The sequence below is a fragment of the Emiliania huxleyi genome, assembly GCF_000372725.1.
Source record: "Emiliania huxleyi CCMP1516 unplaced genomic scaffold EMIHUscaffold_27, whole genome shotgun sequence".
NCBI classification, from domain to species: Eukaryota; Haptophyta; order Isochrysidales; family Noelaerhabdaceae; genus Emiliania; species Emiliania huxleyi.
This window is the reverse complement of record NW_005200011.1, coordinates 890970-905640: the sequence shown is the minus strand read 5'-3', so window position 1 is coordinate 905640 and position 14671 is coordinate 890970. Positions and strand designations below refer to the sequence as shown.

Here is a 14671-nt window from a genome sequence, read left to right as displayed (position 1 = left end):
TTCACCCACGGGCGCGTCTCCACCACCCGATAGCCGTCGCCGTTCGTCATCGCGAGCTCCTGCGCCCGCATCGAAGAGAAATCCGGCTGATTTATTTAATTTGAAAGAAATGGACGCGCGCAAATCCGTACAATTGTAACAACCTGGGTGGTGCCGAACCCCCTGTCCTTTGAACGTGTGGGCGGCAGCTGTCTGTTTACAGGCGCTGGCCGCCCGCGCGCGCGCCGGACCGGCTCCGGCACGTCCGGCGCTGGGCGGCGCGCGTCCACACTGCGCGTCGCGCAAAAGGCGAGCGCTCGCCGCCGCTACGGCGGCGGCGGCGGCCGACGGCCAACGGCCGACGGCCGACGGCCGACGGCAGACGGCAGACGGCAGACGGCATACGGCCTAGGGCTCGGCTGGGCGCGCACGCGCACGCGCGCGCGTCGCGCGCCACGCGTCGCTCCGCGAGGGCGCGCGCCAACCGCGATTCGAACCGGGGCCAAAAGGCGCCTGGAGCGACCGCGGTCCGGTCGCGCCACCGCGGCTGCGGGGCTGATAGAGCAGGCCGGCTGCGGCTCCTGATGTACCTCCGCTTTTGGGTGGCGGTCGCGCGCTGCCGACGGCGCTCGCCGGCGCTACGGCGCTCGCGGCGCGCTCGTGGCGTTCAGGGCGGCTCGCACACGCACACGCACACACACACACACACACACACACACACACACACACACACACACACACACACACACACACACACACACACACACACACGCACAGACACACAGCCCCTTCCCCTCCCCCCTCAAGGGCGAGGACACGCACAGGCCGCACCTCTAGTGAGGCCCGCATAGTATGTGGGAGACTCGTGCCGCCGCCCCTGCCACCCCTGTGTCAGTGTGCCTGTGGTAGGAGAGACTGCCAGCGACAAGCTGGAGGCAGGTCGCTAGACTGAGATGAGACCGCCAGTGGATGTGGGAGTCCACCGCGCACCGCGCTGCGAGCCTGTCGTGTCCCTTGTCAGGAGCAGGAGAGCCCACCTGTCCCCCTGATCGTCCTTCCAAAATCCTGCTCGTGCAGGTGGGGACCCTGTCCTCGTCCCATCCCTCGTTTGGCGTGTCTGTTTTGTTTTCTTTTTCTTTTCTTTTCTTTGTAACAACCTGGATGTTTTCGTAAACGTTTCGTGGACCGAGTTTGCCCATGATGGCCATGGCCGCCGCCGCCGCCACTGTCGCCGCCGCGGCCTCTGGCCGAGTAGCCCTAGTAGACCCCGTGCTAGCGGTACGTGGAGCCGACTTGCTCGCACGACCGGGCTGCACGGGGAGCCGGAAGGCACACACGAACACTGACGCCGCAAAAGGGGCTTGGCCCGAACCGTGGGCTGGCCTGCCCGCCCGGCAAGGCCGAGATACCTGGCTACGAGTGGAGAACCTGACGATCCGGAGCGGCGCAGTCAGGCCCGCTGTGCCCGCTGTGCCCGCTGTGCCCGCTGTGCCCGCTGTGCCCGCTGTGCCCGCTGTGCCCGCTGTGCCCGCTGTGCCCGCTGTGCCCGCAGAGCTCGCAGACAGGTGGTGCTCTGGGCCTGGCCGAGTGGTCGTGGTACACCCCGTGCTAGCGGCGCGTGGAGTTGATATGCTCGCACGACCGGGCTGCACGGGGAGCCGGAAGGCAACCACTGACGCCGCAAGAGGGGCTTGGCCTGAACCGTGGGGTGGCCTGCCTGCCGGGCACGGCCGAGATACCTGTCTAAGAGTCTCGGCAAGGAATGTGCCCACGGGGTGGGGTTGCCCATGTGTGGCGGCTGGATGGATGGACGAGTGCGCGTTTATGCCCGTGTATGCCCACTGGCTGGGGCTGGCCTTGGCCGCATTGGTGATGGCCGTGGTGTGGAGAGCCGCCGGTGCGCGGGGCGTGAGAGGATGGCCAGACCATGGGTGGCTCGCCTGGCGAGGCAGGCCGCCGGGCCTGGCCACGGGGAGGCTGGGGCAACGAACCGGCACCAACACAACCACTGACAGAGAGGACACGAGGGGAACAATACCCAGGATCGGAGCACTACACTTCGACCCGTCGTGGTACCCGCCCTGGCCCACGTGGGGAGCATACGAACTAACGCCCAGCCAGTATGAAAAACGCAAAGAGAAGGAGAGGCGCCGACCAAGTAGGATGAATAGGCGGAGGAGACTTGGACGGAGGGCGCCAAACCGCAGGGCACTGACACAGGCGGCGCTACGGCTAATGCCGATCCAAGCCCGAAAACGGCGTGTGCGGGAGTGGTGGCGGGGGCAAAAGCGAAGGGAGATGGACCCACACCTAGCCTTCTATGGCGTGCCGGCATACAGGGAGGGGCGGGAGAGAGCAGGGGCTCGACCTGACGAGGGGAAGGGAGAGACACAGCCGAGGGCGCCACCTGTGGAGCAGGAGCCAGCAGGAGGAGACGGAGACGTGAAGAGAGAGGGTAGGGGCAGGCCGCAATCTTGGGAACGGAGGCGGAGAAGGCGCGTTGACGCCAGGGGCCTGCTGCAGAGGCTGGATGAGGAGAGGGCAAGGCGGGGGGAGGAACTGCTCACGGATCCCGACCTCGAGCACCTAGGGGTGCCGGCAGACTATGTGTGGCAAATGTCAATACAGGAGTGGAACGCGCTCATGCGTGCGCTGCACGGCAACGGGCGGGGGGCGGGCCGCGGTGGAGCGCGCGGGGGGGGCAGGGGAGCGGCAAAAGCGCGGGGAGGGAGAAGCGAGCAAAAGGAGCGGAGAGCGTGCTGTCTCACGCTCAACGTTTGCGGGCTGCACCTGGAAAGGCGGGGTGAGACGATGGAGGAGATCGAGGAGCTGAGAGGGGGGACAGGGGGCGCGAGTCGGGTGAGAGATACAGGGAATGACACGACAGAGAAGCTAGAAGATGTGATAGGGATCATCAAGCAGGGGTGTGTGACCATCGCCACCCTCGCAGACACCAAACAGACTAGGCAAGAGCTGGAAGAGACCGTGGCCCTGCTTCAGACCAGAGGGCTGGACGGGTGCGGCACGCCAGGGTGGTGCGACCACATCTCGGGGGAGATGCATACCGGGGTCCTGATCGTGTGGGACCCCACCCACATCCGAGTAGAGAACAGGGACACCGAAGGGAGAGCGGTGGCGACCGAAGTTGAGGAGGGGAGAATAGTGAGCGTCGAGGTAGAGGAAGTGGCCAGCTGCAGGAAGTGGACGCAGTTCGGGGTCTACATGCCGGTGAGACAGAGGACGGCGACGGTGGTGAGACCGACGTGGGAGAAGCTAACAGAGGCGCTAGATGCCACGAGAGGAGAATACATGATCGGGGGGGACTTCAACGCAGAGACGGAGGAGGCGCTGAGGGAAAGGGGCGCACAGAGGGCGACCCTGGCGGACAGGCTGTTCCAGCAGATGCTGGGGGATGGAGGCAGAGAGCTGCTGACCATGGCGGACGAAGCCACCTACCGAGCAGGGACGCAGATTGACAATTGGGTGGTCACATCTGGGCTCGCGTCATGTATGGGGCGCACGAGCACAATGCCGGGGGTGTGCGGTGACGACCACAGGGCGGTGGCGGTGGAATTCTTTGGAGGAGTGGGTGGTGTGGGAGGGCCTCGCGAGTTTCGGGAGCGGGGGGTGAGCACATTCATGGATCGGGAGGTGGAGGAGAGATTCACAAATACGGTACAGGAGGTGTTCGATGACGAGGTGGAGGCCGATGCGGAGAAGGAGCTAAGCGCCTCAGAACGGCTCGAGAGGCTGACGAGGGTGCTCACCCGACACGCCAGGGCGGTGGTCGCGACCGGGAGGGCAAAGGACGATGACAAAGTGGGCGGAGAGGAGCGGCCCGCAGGAGGCGGGGAGGCAAGCGAGGGGGCGGGTGGCCGAGGGCCGCCACCTAAGTCCAAGAGAGAGAGGCTGCGATGGAAAGTGGCGAAGTGGTACAGGATACGGCACGAGGTCAAGAAATGGAGCGGCACGATGAGCGACGGATATAGGAGGGAATGGGAGGGAGAGGGCTTTTGGAGGGAGCCAAACCTGGCGCAGCTCTGGAAGGCCCTCGAGGCTCAGCCACAGCTGGCGAATAGAGAGAGGCGCGCGAGGGCATTGGCGGTCTGTGAGCGCGAACGACGCGATGCTGAGCAGGAGTTCCTCCTGTGCCCGCGGACCGGGGGGGAGAAACTCACAGAGGTGATGCAGGAGGTTGCAACAGAGAATAGCGGCAACAATGCCAGGAGAGTCTTCGAGATTCTGAATAAGGAGATGGGCAGAAGAGCGGGCGGGGGGGAGCTGGTTGCGATGTATGAGGGAGGCGAGTGGGTAACCTGTCAGACGACGGGAGAGCAGGTCTGGCAAAGACACGTGGTGCAAGGGGACGAAGTCCGCAACGCTGCGGCGAGGAGGGGGAAGGAGATCAACGCGCGGAGGGAGGCGGACATGGCGGCGGTCGAGGCGCTCCTAGTAATGACAAAACCAGCCAGGGCGGAGGTCCAGCCCCCGGGGGTGGAGGGGACAGGACGGCTCGTGGATAACGTGTTGAAGTGGTCGGCGTGCGAGGCGGCAATCAGGAAATTCAAGAAAGGAAAGGCTGTAGGCAGCGACAAACTAGATGGGTACCTGATCCGAATTGCGCCGAGGGGAGTGCAGCGGGAGTACTGGAGGCTGCTGCAGGAGATTGTGCGGGAGGAGCAGTATCCCAAGGTGTGGAATGATTGGATTGCTATGATGGCAATGAAGCCTGGGGAGGATCCGAAGGAGCTCGAGAGGAGACGGGACCTGTGGGTGCAACCGCAATCGATGAAGGGGCTGATGCGCATGCTACTGCCAGAATACGACCGAGCGGCGGCACACACGGTGCCGGGCTCGCAGAGCGGCTTCACCAAGGGAATGAATGCACCGGCGCAGACGCTCACGGCAAGGCTGCACGCGGAGGAGTGCATGATAGAAAGGAAGATGTGTGTGAGGGGATACATAGACTTAGGCACGTATTTCATGAGCGTCGTGAATGAGGTGCAATGGAGAGTGGAGGAGTGGGCCGGTGTGCCAGCGGACGTCACGAGAGTGCTAAAGGCACTGCGGGAAGGGCTCGGCGACCTGCCAGGGCTAACAGGCAGATACGAGACGGGCTATGGGCTCAGCCCAAGGTTTGAAATCGAACAGGGACTAGGCCAGGGCTGTCTGCTCTCGCCTACACGGAGTAAGCTCATGCTCGCGGTGATGCAGCGAGCAGTGAGCAAATTGTGCCAGGGGTTCGAGTTCACTGCAGCAGGGGAGAGCGTGCCGCAGCTGGTATACGCAGACGACTGCTTGCTGTTGAGCAACGATATCGCCACGATGCAGCTCGCGCTCGAGTGCGCCTGGCTGGTCACCAAAATATGCGGAAACAGCCTACAGGTGAAAAAGAAGAAGAAGTCCGCATGGTCCGCGACCTACTGGAAGGAGGGGGCGGAAGTGGACGTGACGGGGTACGAGATGAAGATGCCAGACGGGACAAATATCCCTCAGCTAGTGGGAGACGAGACATACAAGTATCTAGGGACCGAGCTACGACCGGGATGGGCAAGCGGCGAGTGGCAAAAAGACATGAGGGAACGGGTCAAGAGAGATTGCAAGCGCGCGCTGTGGCTCGTTGGGAACCTCTCGCACCTGACCGTGGAGCAGATGAGGCGCAACATGGCGCTCGCACTTAGCGGCATCATTGGATACTATGGCAGGTCAACAGTCATCACGTGGGAGGATTGTGAGGCCATAGAACAGGTCCGGGCTTCCGCACTCAGGGCCAGGAGATTCTCGGTGGGAGTGCCAAAGCTGCAGATGTACGACGCAGAGGAGGGGGCAGGGATGGAGATGGAGCACGCATACACCTATGCGGTCGCTGCGCTGGTGGATCAGGTGGACAGGGCGCTGTGTGCAACGGAGGGAGAACCAGCCAGGCTAGCTGTGGAGAGCAGCCTCGCGCACACACTGAAGCGCCTGGGTTGCAGGAGCGACAACCCTCTCGAGTGGAAGCCACCCTGGGACTGGGAGAAGGAACTCTCAGATGACCTCGTCATCGAGGCGTACCTGAAGGCCAAGTGGAGGAGTGGAGCAGACACCCTCGTCACAGCAGGATGGAGAGAGAGGGCAAAGGGCCCGCTGCGCCCGAGTGCATGGGCAGTGACAGAGAAGGAGCGAGCAGAGCGAGGCCCAATGCTATACGAGGGGCAATGTGCGTGTGACTTTGCGCGGTGCCTGGCGAGGCGCGGGGTGGCAGCATGGGCGGACATCACCAACGCAGCGACAGGAGTGTTCATGACTTGGCCCGAGCTCCGAGACCTGCATGGACTGGCAAACGGGCAACGAGAGGAGGCTGAATATCGCCATCTGTGCCGCCAGCTCGGCGAGCCCGAGCTGCAGCAGCGGCGGGACGAGTGGAGGACAAGCGTCCTCGGCGGCAGGGGCAGAGGAGAGCGCCCAGCACAGAGGAGGCCGCGAGGCAGGCCACCAGGCAAAGGCAAAGGGAGGGCAGGCGGAGCGGGAGGGCAGCGCGCCGCAGCGAATGCTAATTCCTGCCAATTAGCCCGTCCGACAAGGTCGACGGAAGAAATAACCGGCTTGGTGGGAGAAAACAATGCGAATCAGGTAGAGGCATGGAGAGCGGGTAGCTGGAATGTGGCTTCGATTACAGCGGCGAGGAGGGCGCCCAGGTGCTTCGGTGGCGAGGAGGGAGAGGAGACGGGGTGGGAATACCTATGCAACTGGGAGGGAGATTGGGAGGACTCGTGGGTGCGGCACGACGAGATGGGCACCACAGAGGCGATGAGGAGGGACATGGAAAGGGCCAGGCGGCTGCGACGCGTCGCGGCCACCTTTAGGGAGTGGCTAGAGGCGGAGGCGCGACGCGGGGAGAGAAGCGCAGGCTTCGAGAAAAAGAAAGCCGCGGACGCCCTGGCCACGTGTGACGGAGCCAGGAAAGACGGATGGGAAGTAGTACTAGAGGCGTTCCTGGGGTACAGCGCAGCGGCGAAGGAGGTGTGCATGGGAGGTCCCAACCTCGCCGAACACACTTTCGAGGAGGGGCGGGTGCGCACCAGAGAGGCGGACTGGCAGCGGCGCACACTTTATCTCGGGGGTAAGGACAAGACGGCAACGGGAGAGGAGGATGGCAAGAAGGTACAGGGGACGCCCGGGCTGGAAGTGAGTAAGGCGTGGGAAGAGGAGATACCCGAGGATAACAAGGTGACCTGGGAGGACACGAGGCGGAGACTAGGGGAGGAGGAGGCGGCGGGAGGAGACGGTGCGGGCGTGGCACCGCGACGCATCAATTGGAAGGGCGAGGGGGCAGGTGGCGGAGACGTGTTCATGACCCCCAGGAGAAGGGCCCGACCCGACTCGGGGAGAGGGAGGGTGATGCGTTGCGACGACATACACGAGGCGGATAGAATCCTACGAGCGGGGAGCCAGCTAGGAGTGCTGTGCACGCCGGCCGACGGACCGATGCTCACGCGGGATAGGCACACGATGGGCGAGCCCGGGGCGGTGGGGACGCTTTATGACGAGGCGTACAAGAGGCTGGGCAGGCCAGGGTGCGACGGGGCGCGGTGGAGGGAGGCACACTGCCGGCTCGAGAGAGCGCGGGACGACATGCTCGACCCAGAAAAACAACGAGAAGTTAGGGAGGAGTGGAAGCGGGAGGGATGGACGCGGCACGTAACATCGACATTGCGATGCGCGATCGATGCGAGCGCGCTAGAGGCCTACGCCGCCAGGCCAGAGGCCATTGCACGGAGCTCTGTGCCGGCACACAGAAGAGCCGTGCGGCAAGAGAAGAGCTCGATGGGGAGCGAGAACCGTCAGATTTTCAGGTGTAGCCTGAAGTCTGTCGCGATGCACTCAATCCCTCCCGAGCGAAAGCCTGTGGCTCTCTCGAGCTCGTCGATATATTGCGGATAAACTGCTCTTCCCGCATAGCTTGCAGAGTCAGAGAGGCGCAGTGGCGCAGAAAGGCTGCGAGTGCTCGACGAGTCTTGCGAGCTGCGCGGTCAAACCTGGGGGGAACTGACCGCATCAAGGCGGACTTCCGAAACCTGGTTGAGCACCTCTGGCGGTTCTCGCTCCCCATCGAGCTCTTCTCTTGCCGCACGGCTCTTCTGTGTGCCGGCACAGAGCTCCGTGCAAGCCTTCCAGCGTGATAGGAACGAGTGTATCGCTTCGACGGATCGACCGTGCTTGTTATCAAGACCGATGTGACGCACACAGTGACACATCAGACGACACATGCTCTCCCACCCGCCGGGACGCAAACGCTCTCGGCGAGAGCCACAAGAAGGCGTCCACACAGCAAGCCACTCGTCGGACAGGCGTGCTCGCTCGATGCCGGCGAGCGCATTGCGCACGCTTTGAACGGTGGCGAAGCCAAAATCACCGATGGTGGCCGTCCGCTGGCGTGAGCGGCGGCGGTCGAGACCTCACCCTTCGCGCCGACGACCCAACCTTACGCGGAACAACCCAACCCAGGCCCACAACCCAACCGAGAGAGAGAGAGAGAGAGAGAGACTCTCCTCTCTCCTCTCTCTCTCTCTCTCTCTCCTCTCTCTCCTCTTGTCTGTGCTGTCTGCCTGACTCAGGCACTCAATCTGCCGATGCGTGATTGTGTGTGGGCTGCTCCGAGGGGGCCCTCTGTGCGATCCGACGGGTAGGGGGGCTGTGCCCGGGCGGTGTCCGGTGTGGAGTCCCCTTCTGATCCCGCCTGGGATGTTGGGTGTGAGGTCGTGGAAGCTTCGATCCCAAGGGGGGGAGCCGAGCCCACTCATAACCAACTCTCAGGGGCAGTAGGTGGGCGAGCCTCGAGCGCGCTCATCTCGATCGTCAAGACGTTGCTACGCGCGGTCTTCCGCGGGGGGAGCTGCGTCGACGGGTGCGGGACCGCGGCGCAGCCAGTGCCGTGGCGATGCCTCCGGCTGTTTGCGGCGGGCGGCTTGCTGCTCGCTGCGATGGCGAAAAACTCGTCTCGCCACACGCCAAGGGCTTATGCTCTGGCGAGACGTGAGGCGCATGCGCCCAGGAGGGGAGGGGGCATGTGTAACGACACTGCTAGAGATGCCTTTCGGGGCCCAGAGATAAAACTTCTGTGATGCCATGCGTGACCTAGTAGTGTCCCCAGCTATGGGCGTGTCCACGTTGGAGCCAGGTGTGGTGTGGGCGCGAGAATAGCTCCGCCGTTCATGGAGGCAACCGATGCGAGTCGACTGGTGTGTGTCGTCGTGGTTTCGTATCAAGAATTCTCTCTCTCTCTCTCACAACCCAACCCAACCCAAAAAGCACGATTCTCCTGTTGCCTTCCCTGGGACCCTGTGTTGCGTGACTGTTTCTGTGCGATTTCGGGCCCGGGGTTGTGCGTTTATGTGAACCAGCGGAGCGAGTATTTTCTTCTCAATAACAAGTAGAAAAAGAATGCTGCATTCCCGCGGTCAACTCCGGCGCGAGCCATGGCAGGCGCAGACCTCTCCGCCGCTGTCCACGCTCACCTGCGCGCCAACCAGCGCCGATCCGCTGCGAAGAGCGGCGCTGGCCACACCTGGGGCTCGCGCCAGGCTGGCGAGGCGGAGGGCGCGCCTCCGGCGGCCGCCGCCGCAGCGGCAGCCGCGAGAGAGTGGGACAGCTTTGACCCTGTGCCGCCCGAGGTCGACGGAGCGAGTGGAAGCAGCCGCGCGCCCAAGCGCTCGCGTCGCAAGGGACCTCCGCCGGCAGCCTCACCCGCACAGCTGCACGCGGCCGGCTTTGCAGTCGGCAAAGTCTACCGCATGGCTGCCGACGGCTCGCTCGAGCGATCGGGGCATGCGGCGCGGCGCGACGTGAAGCGCCGCGCGCGGCGCGAGGCCAAGGGAGCCGCCAAGGAGGGCTGCAGCGCCGCCACGCCACGCGAGGCTGGCTCCTCGGATGGCTTCGCCGCCGCCACGGCGTCCTCTACGGCGGCTGCAGCGCCTGTCATGGCGGCGGCGGTGACGGCTCGCGCCGCCTTTGAAGTGGACCCCTACCACGGCAGGCGCGTGCCTGTGCTGGAATCGGGCGGGCGACAGGAGAGGCCGCAGGACGCCCGGCGCAGCGGCGGGCGAGACGCGTTTGCCTCGCTAGAGCAGCGCGCAGGAGAGGTTGGCGGGAAAGGGAGCAGCAAGGGGAGCAGCAAGGGCGGCAACAAGGGAGGCAGCAAAAGAAGCAGCAAGGGCGGCAGCAACAGAAGCAGCACGGGAGGCAACGAGGGGGGCAGCGATGGAGGCAGCGAGGGAGGCAGCAGCAAGTCGCGGAAGCGCAAGCGCAAGCACGAGGTGGCTGAGGCGGAGAGTGGCGGCGGTGGGGAGGGCGGCGGAGAGGGCGGCGGAGAGGGCGGCGGAGAGGGCGGCGGATGCAGCCGCAGTGCAAGCGGCCGAGCGGGCAGCGCAGACAAGCGCAAGAGGGAGGAGGGGGCGTCGGGTGGCGTCGAAGCGAGCGGCGCCAAGAGTGGCCAAAAGCGAGGCGGGTCAAAGAGGAAGCGCGCCGGGCCACCCGAGACAGCGGAGTCGGGGCTAGCGGCGCCGGCCATCACCGCTGACGCCACGGGCACCGGCTCGCGCGACACGCTGCGGCGCAAGGCGCAGCGACAGAAGCGCAAGCAGGCCGAGGCGGCCGAGGCCGCGGCGGCTGCAGCTGCGGGGACGGAGGCGCCTACTTCGGCTCGACTGGCCGGGACGAGGGTGGAGGGGTCGGAGGCGGCGGCCGAGGCGGCGGCGGAGTATGGCGCGGGCACTGCCTCCGCGACGCCACTCGCTGCGGCGGGTGGGCGAGTCGGGTGCTGGGCGGGTCGAGGCCGAGGCGCGGCTGCTCGGGCGTTGGGTGGGGGTGGCGCGGCGGGCCGCGGGGCGGGCCGCGGGCCGGGGCGGCGAAAGGCTGCCTTTGTGTACGGAAACTACGACAACTACTACTCGTACCGGCTGGTGCCCGCCTCACTTGGGCACGGCTCGCCCGTCGACGCGCGGCTGGGCAGCTTCCGCGCCGAGTGGTTCCGGGGGCGCGACGTTTGCGACATCGGCTGCAACGCGGGGCTGCTGACTGCGTCTGTCGCGCGCATCTACGCAGTCCGCTCCATGACCGGGCTCGACATCGACGCGGCCCTCGTCCGCCGCGCGCGCACCCTCCTCGTCCCCGACGGGGGCGTCGCGCCGCCCCCCGTCGCGCCGCCGCTTGCCGCCGCACCCACCGCCGCACCCGCCGCGAGCAAGACCGCCGACCCGATGCTGACCAACGACGACTTTCGGGCCATGCTGCTCGGTCGCGCCCCCGGCCCGTCCCCCGCCCCTGCGGCGGCCCCGGCCCCGGCCGCGGCTGCCTCTCCGCCCTCCTGCGTGGTCCGCTTCGGCAGCGCGACAGACGAGTCGACGCCCTTCGAGCCGGGCGCCGCTTACCCGCGCAGCGTCCGCTTCGCGCACCTCAACATTGCGCAGGAGCCGCCTTCGGAAGGCACACCGGGCGAGGTGAGCCCCCCTCGCACACACCACCTCCCAGACCTCGCAGACCTCTCCGCACGCCTTTCCGCCAGCTCGCCTCCCACGCCCTCGTGCACAGCAGCCTTCACGCACCGCCTCGCCCCCTCTTCGTAGGGCGAGCTGCGCGGCGCCTTCGACACGGTCCTCTGCCTCTCCACCTCTAAGTGGGTCCACCTCCACTTTGGGGACGAGGGCCTCAAGTGCCTCTTCCGCCGCGTGCACGCCGCCCTCCGGCCGGGCGGCCTCTTCCTCCTCGAGCCGCAGCCGTGGTCGTCGTACCGCAAGAACGCCGGCCTCGCGCCGCACCTGCTGCGGAACTACGGCGCCATCCAGATCAAGCCGCCGCAGTTTCGCGAGCTGCTGCTCGGAGAGATCGGCTTCGCCACATGCGAGGAGCTCTCCGCCGCCGCGGCCGTGCCGCCCGCGACCGCCGCCGCGCCAGCAGCGGCGCCAGCAGTCGGAGCGCACGGCGCCAGAGGTCCTGGGTTTGCGCAAGGCGCGCGCGGCGGGGCGAAACGCCCGCTGCTGCTCTTCCGGAAGGGGGGGGTCTGAACGACGTGATCCGCAAAAATAGCGTCTGCGGTGAGTTTGAGTACCGTATGTTCCTACGTGTTTAGTCGGAGTACGGAGACGATAAAACTTAAAAACACTCAAAAAAGAGACTCTCTCTCAAAATAATGAGTATGAGCTGAAGAGACAACGCTCAAGCCTCAACGGAGTTAGTCAACGATTCATAATAGTTAATACATCGCGCGCACACCATCTCGTCGAACCATCTCTGACACCATCATCCATCAAGACGAAAAGAATCCGGGCTCACTATCCGACCCGCTCGAGACTCGCGCCCCTCCGCCGCCGTCCTGCTCAGAGGGGGCAATCTCGGTGATGGCGCCGCTCTCCAGCGCGCCTATCGTGCATCACACACACCACAAGTCAGCGTTCCGCTCACGCTCGCTCACACACATGAGACGCCCAATGCTCTGAGCGAATTGTCGGCAGGGAGTCCGTGTGTGTGGGTAAACAGTGGCCCGGCGCGCCTAGGTGACAGTCGATCGGCGGCCGCCACTGCACCTGCCCAGTCTTTCTGTGGCGATAGTAGGGGCAGCCGTCGGCGTCCTCGTGCTCGCGCCACCCGCGCGCCAGCTTGGCTCGCGGCTTGCCGCCCGGAGAAGAGCGCATGGACGAGCGGCGCCCGCGGCGGGAGAAGAGCGGCGCACCCTCGGGCCCCCAGCCTCCGTCGTCGTCGAGCCTACCCGTGCATCGCGATCCTCGCTAACGCGGCGTTCCTCGGGCGCAGGCTACCGCGGCCGTCTGCGACCGCCTGTAGTCGCTGGGCCGTGCTCCGCCGTGCAGGGGCGCGGCAGCGAGGGGTACCCCCCGCCAAGCCAAGGAGAGGGAGAGCGAGAGGAGGGCGGCCAGGCTGACGAGCAGGAGAGCGAACGACCTTGCGCGACACACAGATCAGCATGGGGAGGGCCGGTGTAGTACATGACTGTTAAGGGCGAGTTGCGGGGGCTGCAGGCGCGCCACGCCGAGAGGCGGGTCGGGAAGGCTCCACACAGCGGAGGCACAGGCACAGCGTCTGGCAGGCCGCCAGCAGCGGCTGAGGAGTAGCACGAGGGCGGGCTGCCCAACCGCCCGTCGCTGGAGATCGCAGAGAAGCAGAGAATGAGCATACAGCCCAATGCGACGACGCCTGTGCGGATACCGAGCAGCTACAAAAGCAGAGCTAGCTGAAGACTGCTCTCGATCGATGCTCTCGGCGAGCATGTGCGTGCGTGCGTGTGCCACGGTGCTTGCGCCGCTCACCGACGATTCGCAGCAGGTCCACGCCCGTTCTCTGCCACTGTGGCGCGCCCGAGTAGAGCAAGCAGCAGGCCGCCGCGACGCCCCACGCGCCGCCGGCCCTCATCAGCCACGGCAAAGGTGGCTCGAACCAGCCGGGCGTCGCGTTGTCGAGCCACGGCAGGCAAGAGGCCTGCAGCAGCAGCAGCGACACAGTGGCGAGAGCCCGTGCCTGTCTGTTCACCGCTAGCATTTGTGTGTGGAGTCGAGCGGACACGAAGGCGGAGCCGGCACGCCCACGATCTCGCGACTGCGGCCAGAAGAGCGGAGAGCGGCGACGAGCACGGCGACGGCAGCCCTCGCCGGCCCGGAACGCCGCTCCAAAACAAATTTCTGGTCTCGACGCCGTTCACAGGCCTGTCGTGCGGGCGGGCGCTCACCCCGCGACCCTCGATGTCCTCCTGCTCCTTCCTCGACGGCGAGATCGAGGTCGAGAAGGTGTACCGCGACAACGAAGTTGCCGCCGAGGTCCGGATACCCATCGCGCCGTGGGTCGGCGGCACGGTCGTCACCGTCGATTTCGGGCCGTGCCAAGTCGAGATCCCAGAGTCCGAAGTCGAGGGCGCCTCGCTGCTTGGGGGCGTGGCGATCCCGCACAGCAAGCAGGCATCTTTTAAACTCGAGCACCCCGACCGCGCGGACGAGTTCGATAGCGTGACGTTGCAGGCGCCGATAGCACAGCAGAGAGCCCCGGCACGCGGACCACAGCTGTGTCGCAAGCAACCAACCCACAAACCGGTCCTTGACGCACCCAGGCGGTGCTCTCCAAGCCCGAGACGGCGCGCTGCCGCCTCGAGGACTACATCAAGCACCTGCGCGACGCCACCACCGTCTCGTGCCCCTCGACGAAGTCCTCGGTGCTGCGTTCGCCGCCGCCGCCGATGCCGTCGCCGCCGCCTCCAGAAACCTTGTTGGGCCTTGGCGCGGCGGGCGGCGGCGTGCTGGGCGGGTCCGCCTTGGGCGCGAGCGTCCTGACGGAGGTCGGCGCCCACCCGGTGGCGGTGGCTGTCGCCCTTGTGGGCCTCGGTGCGCGCCCCCTCCCTCGCCACGCGCTCGCGGCAACTTCCGCCTCCCGCACACGGTTCCCGCGCCGCCTCACCGCCCCCACCGCCCCCACCGCCCCCCGGCATAGCCCCCCCGGCTGACTCGGAGAGCCCGCCCTCCACCGGAGCAGGCGCGCTGGCGGTCCTCCTCCTCGCCCTCCTCGCCCTCGCCCTCCACCAACTCGCCCGCTCCTCGGCTGGAGGGAGCAAGCGCAACCACGCCAGGCGGCTGCCGCAGGCCGCCGCCCACCGCCCAGGCCCAGCGGCCCCCCCCGTCCCGGTTCCTGTCGGTTTTTCCGGACCCCCCCCCCCCCC

At 66.0% G+C, this 14671-nt stretch overlaps 3 protein-coding genes across 3 annotated transcripts; 2 read left to right on the top strand and 1 right to left on the bottom strand.

Moving 5' to 3' along the window:
• Window positions 1-9437: 9437 nt before the first annotated feature.
• EMIHUDRAFT_206827 (hypothetical protein) lies at window positions 9438-9954 on the top strand (the record flags this gene model as incomplete). The annotated part of the gene is made up of 2 exons (XM_005777096.1): window positions 9438-9743; window positions 9931-9954. 2 exons carry the CDS (start codon window positions 9438-9440, stop codon window positions 9952-9954), a joined length of 330 nt encoding a protein of 109 aa, XP_005777153.1.
• Window positions 9955-11216: 1262 nt separating this feature from the next.
• On the top strand, window positions 11217-12020 carry EMIHUDRAFT_206826 (hypothetical protein; the record flags this gene model as incomplete). The annotated part of the gene is made up of 4 exons (XM_005777095.1): window positions 11217-11253; window positions 11353-11456; window positions 11583-11815; window positions 11945-12020. 4 exons carry the CDS (start codon window positions 11217-11219, stop codon window positions 12018-12020), a joined length of 450 nt encoding a protein of 149 aa, XP_005777152.1.
• Window positions 12021-12532: 512 nt separating this feature from the next.
• EMIHUDRAFT_450600 (hypothetical protein) lies at window positions 12533-13573 on the bottom strand (the record flags this gene model as incomplete). Its single annotated transcript, XM_005777094.1, has 4 exons — window positions 12533-12717; window positions 12790-12912; window positions 12996-13164; window positions 13278-13573. Coding segments are annotated over 4 exons (771 nt in total), but the record flags the coding sequence as incomplete, so codon positions are not given.
• Window positions 13574-14671: the final 1098 nt, after the last annotated feature.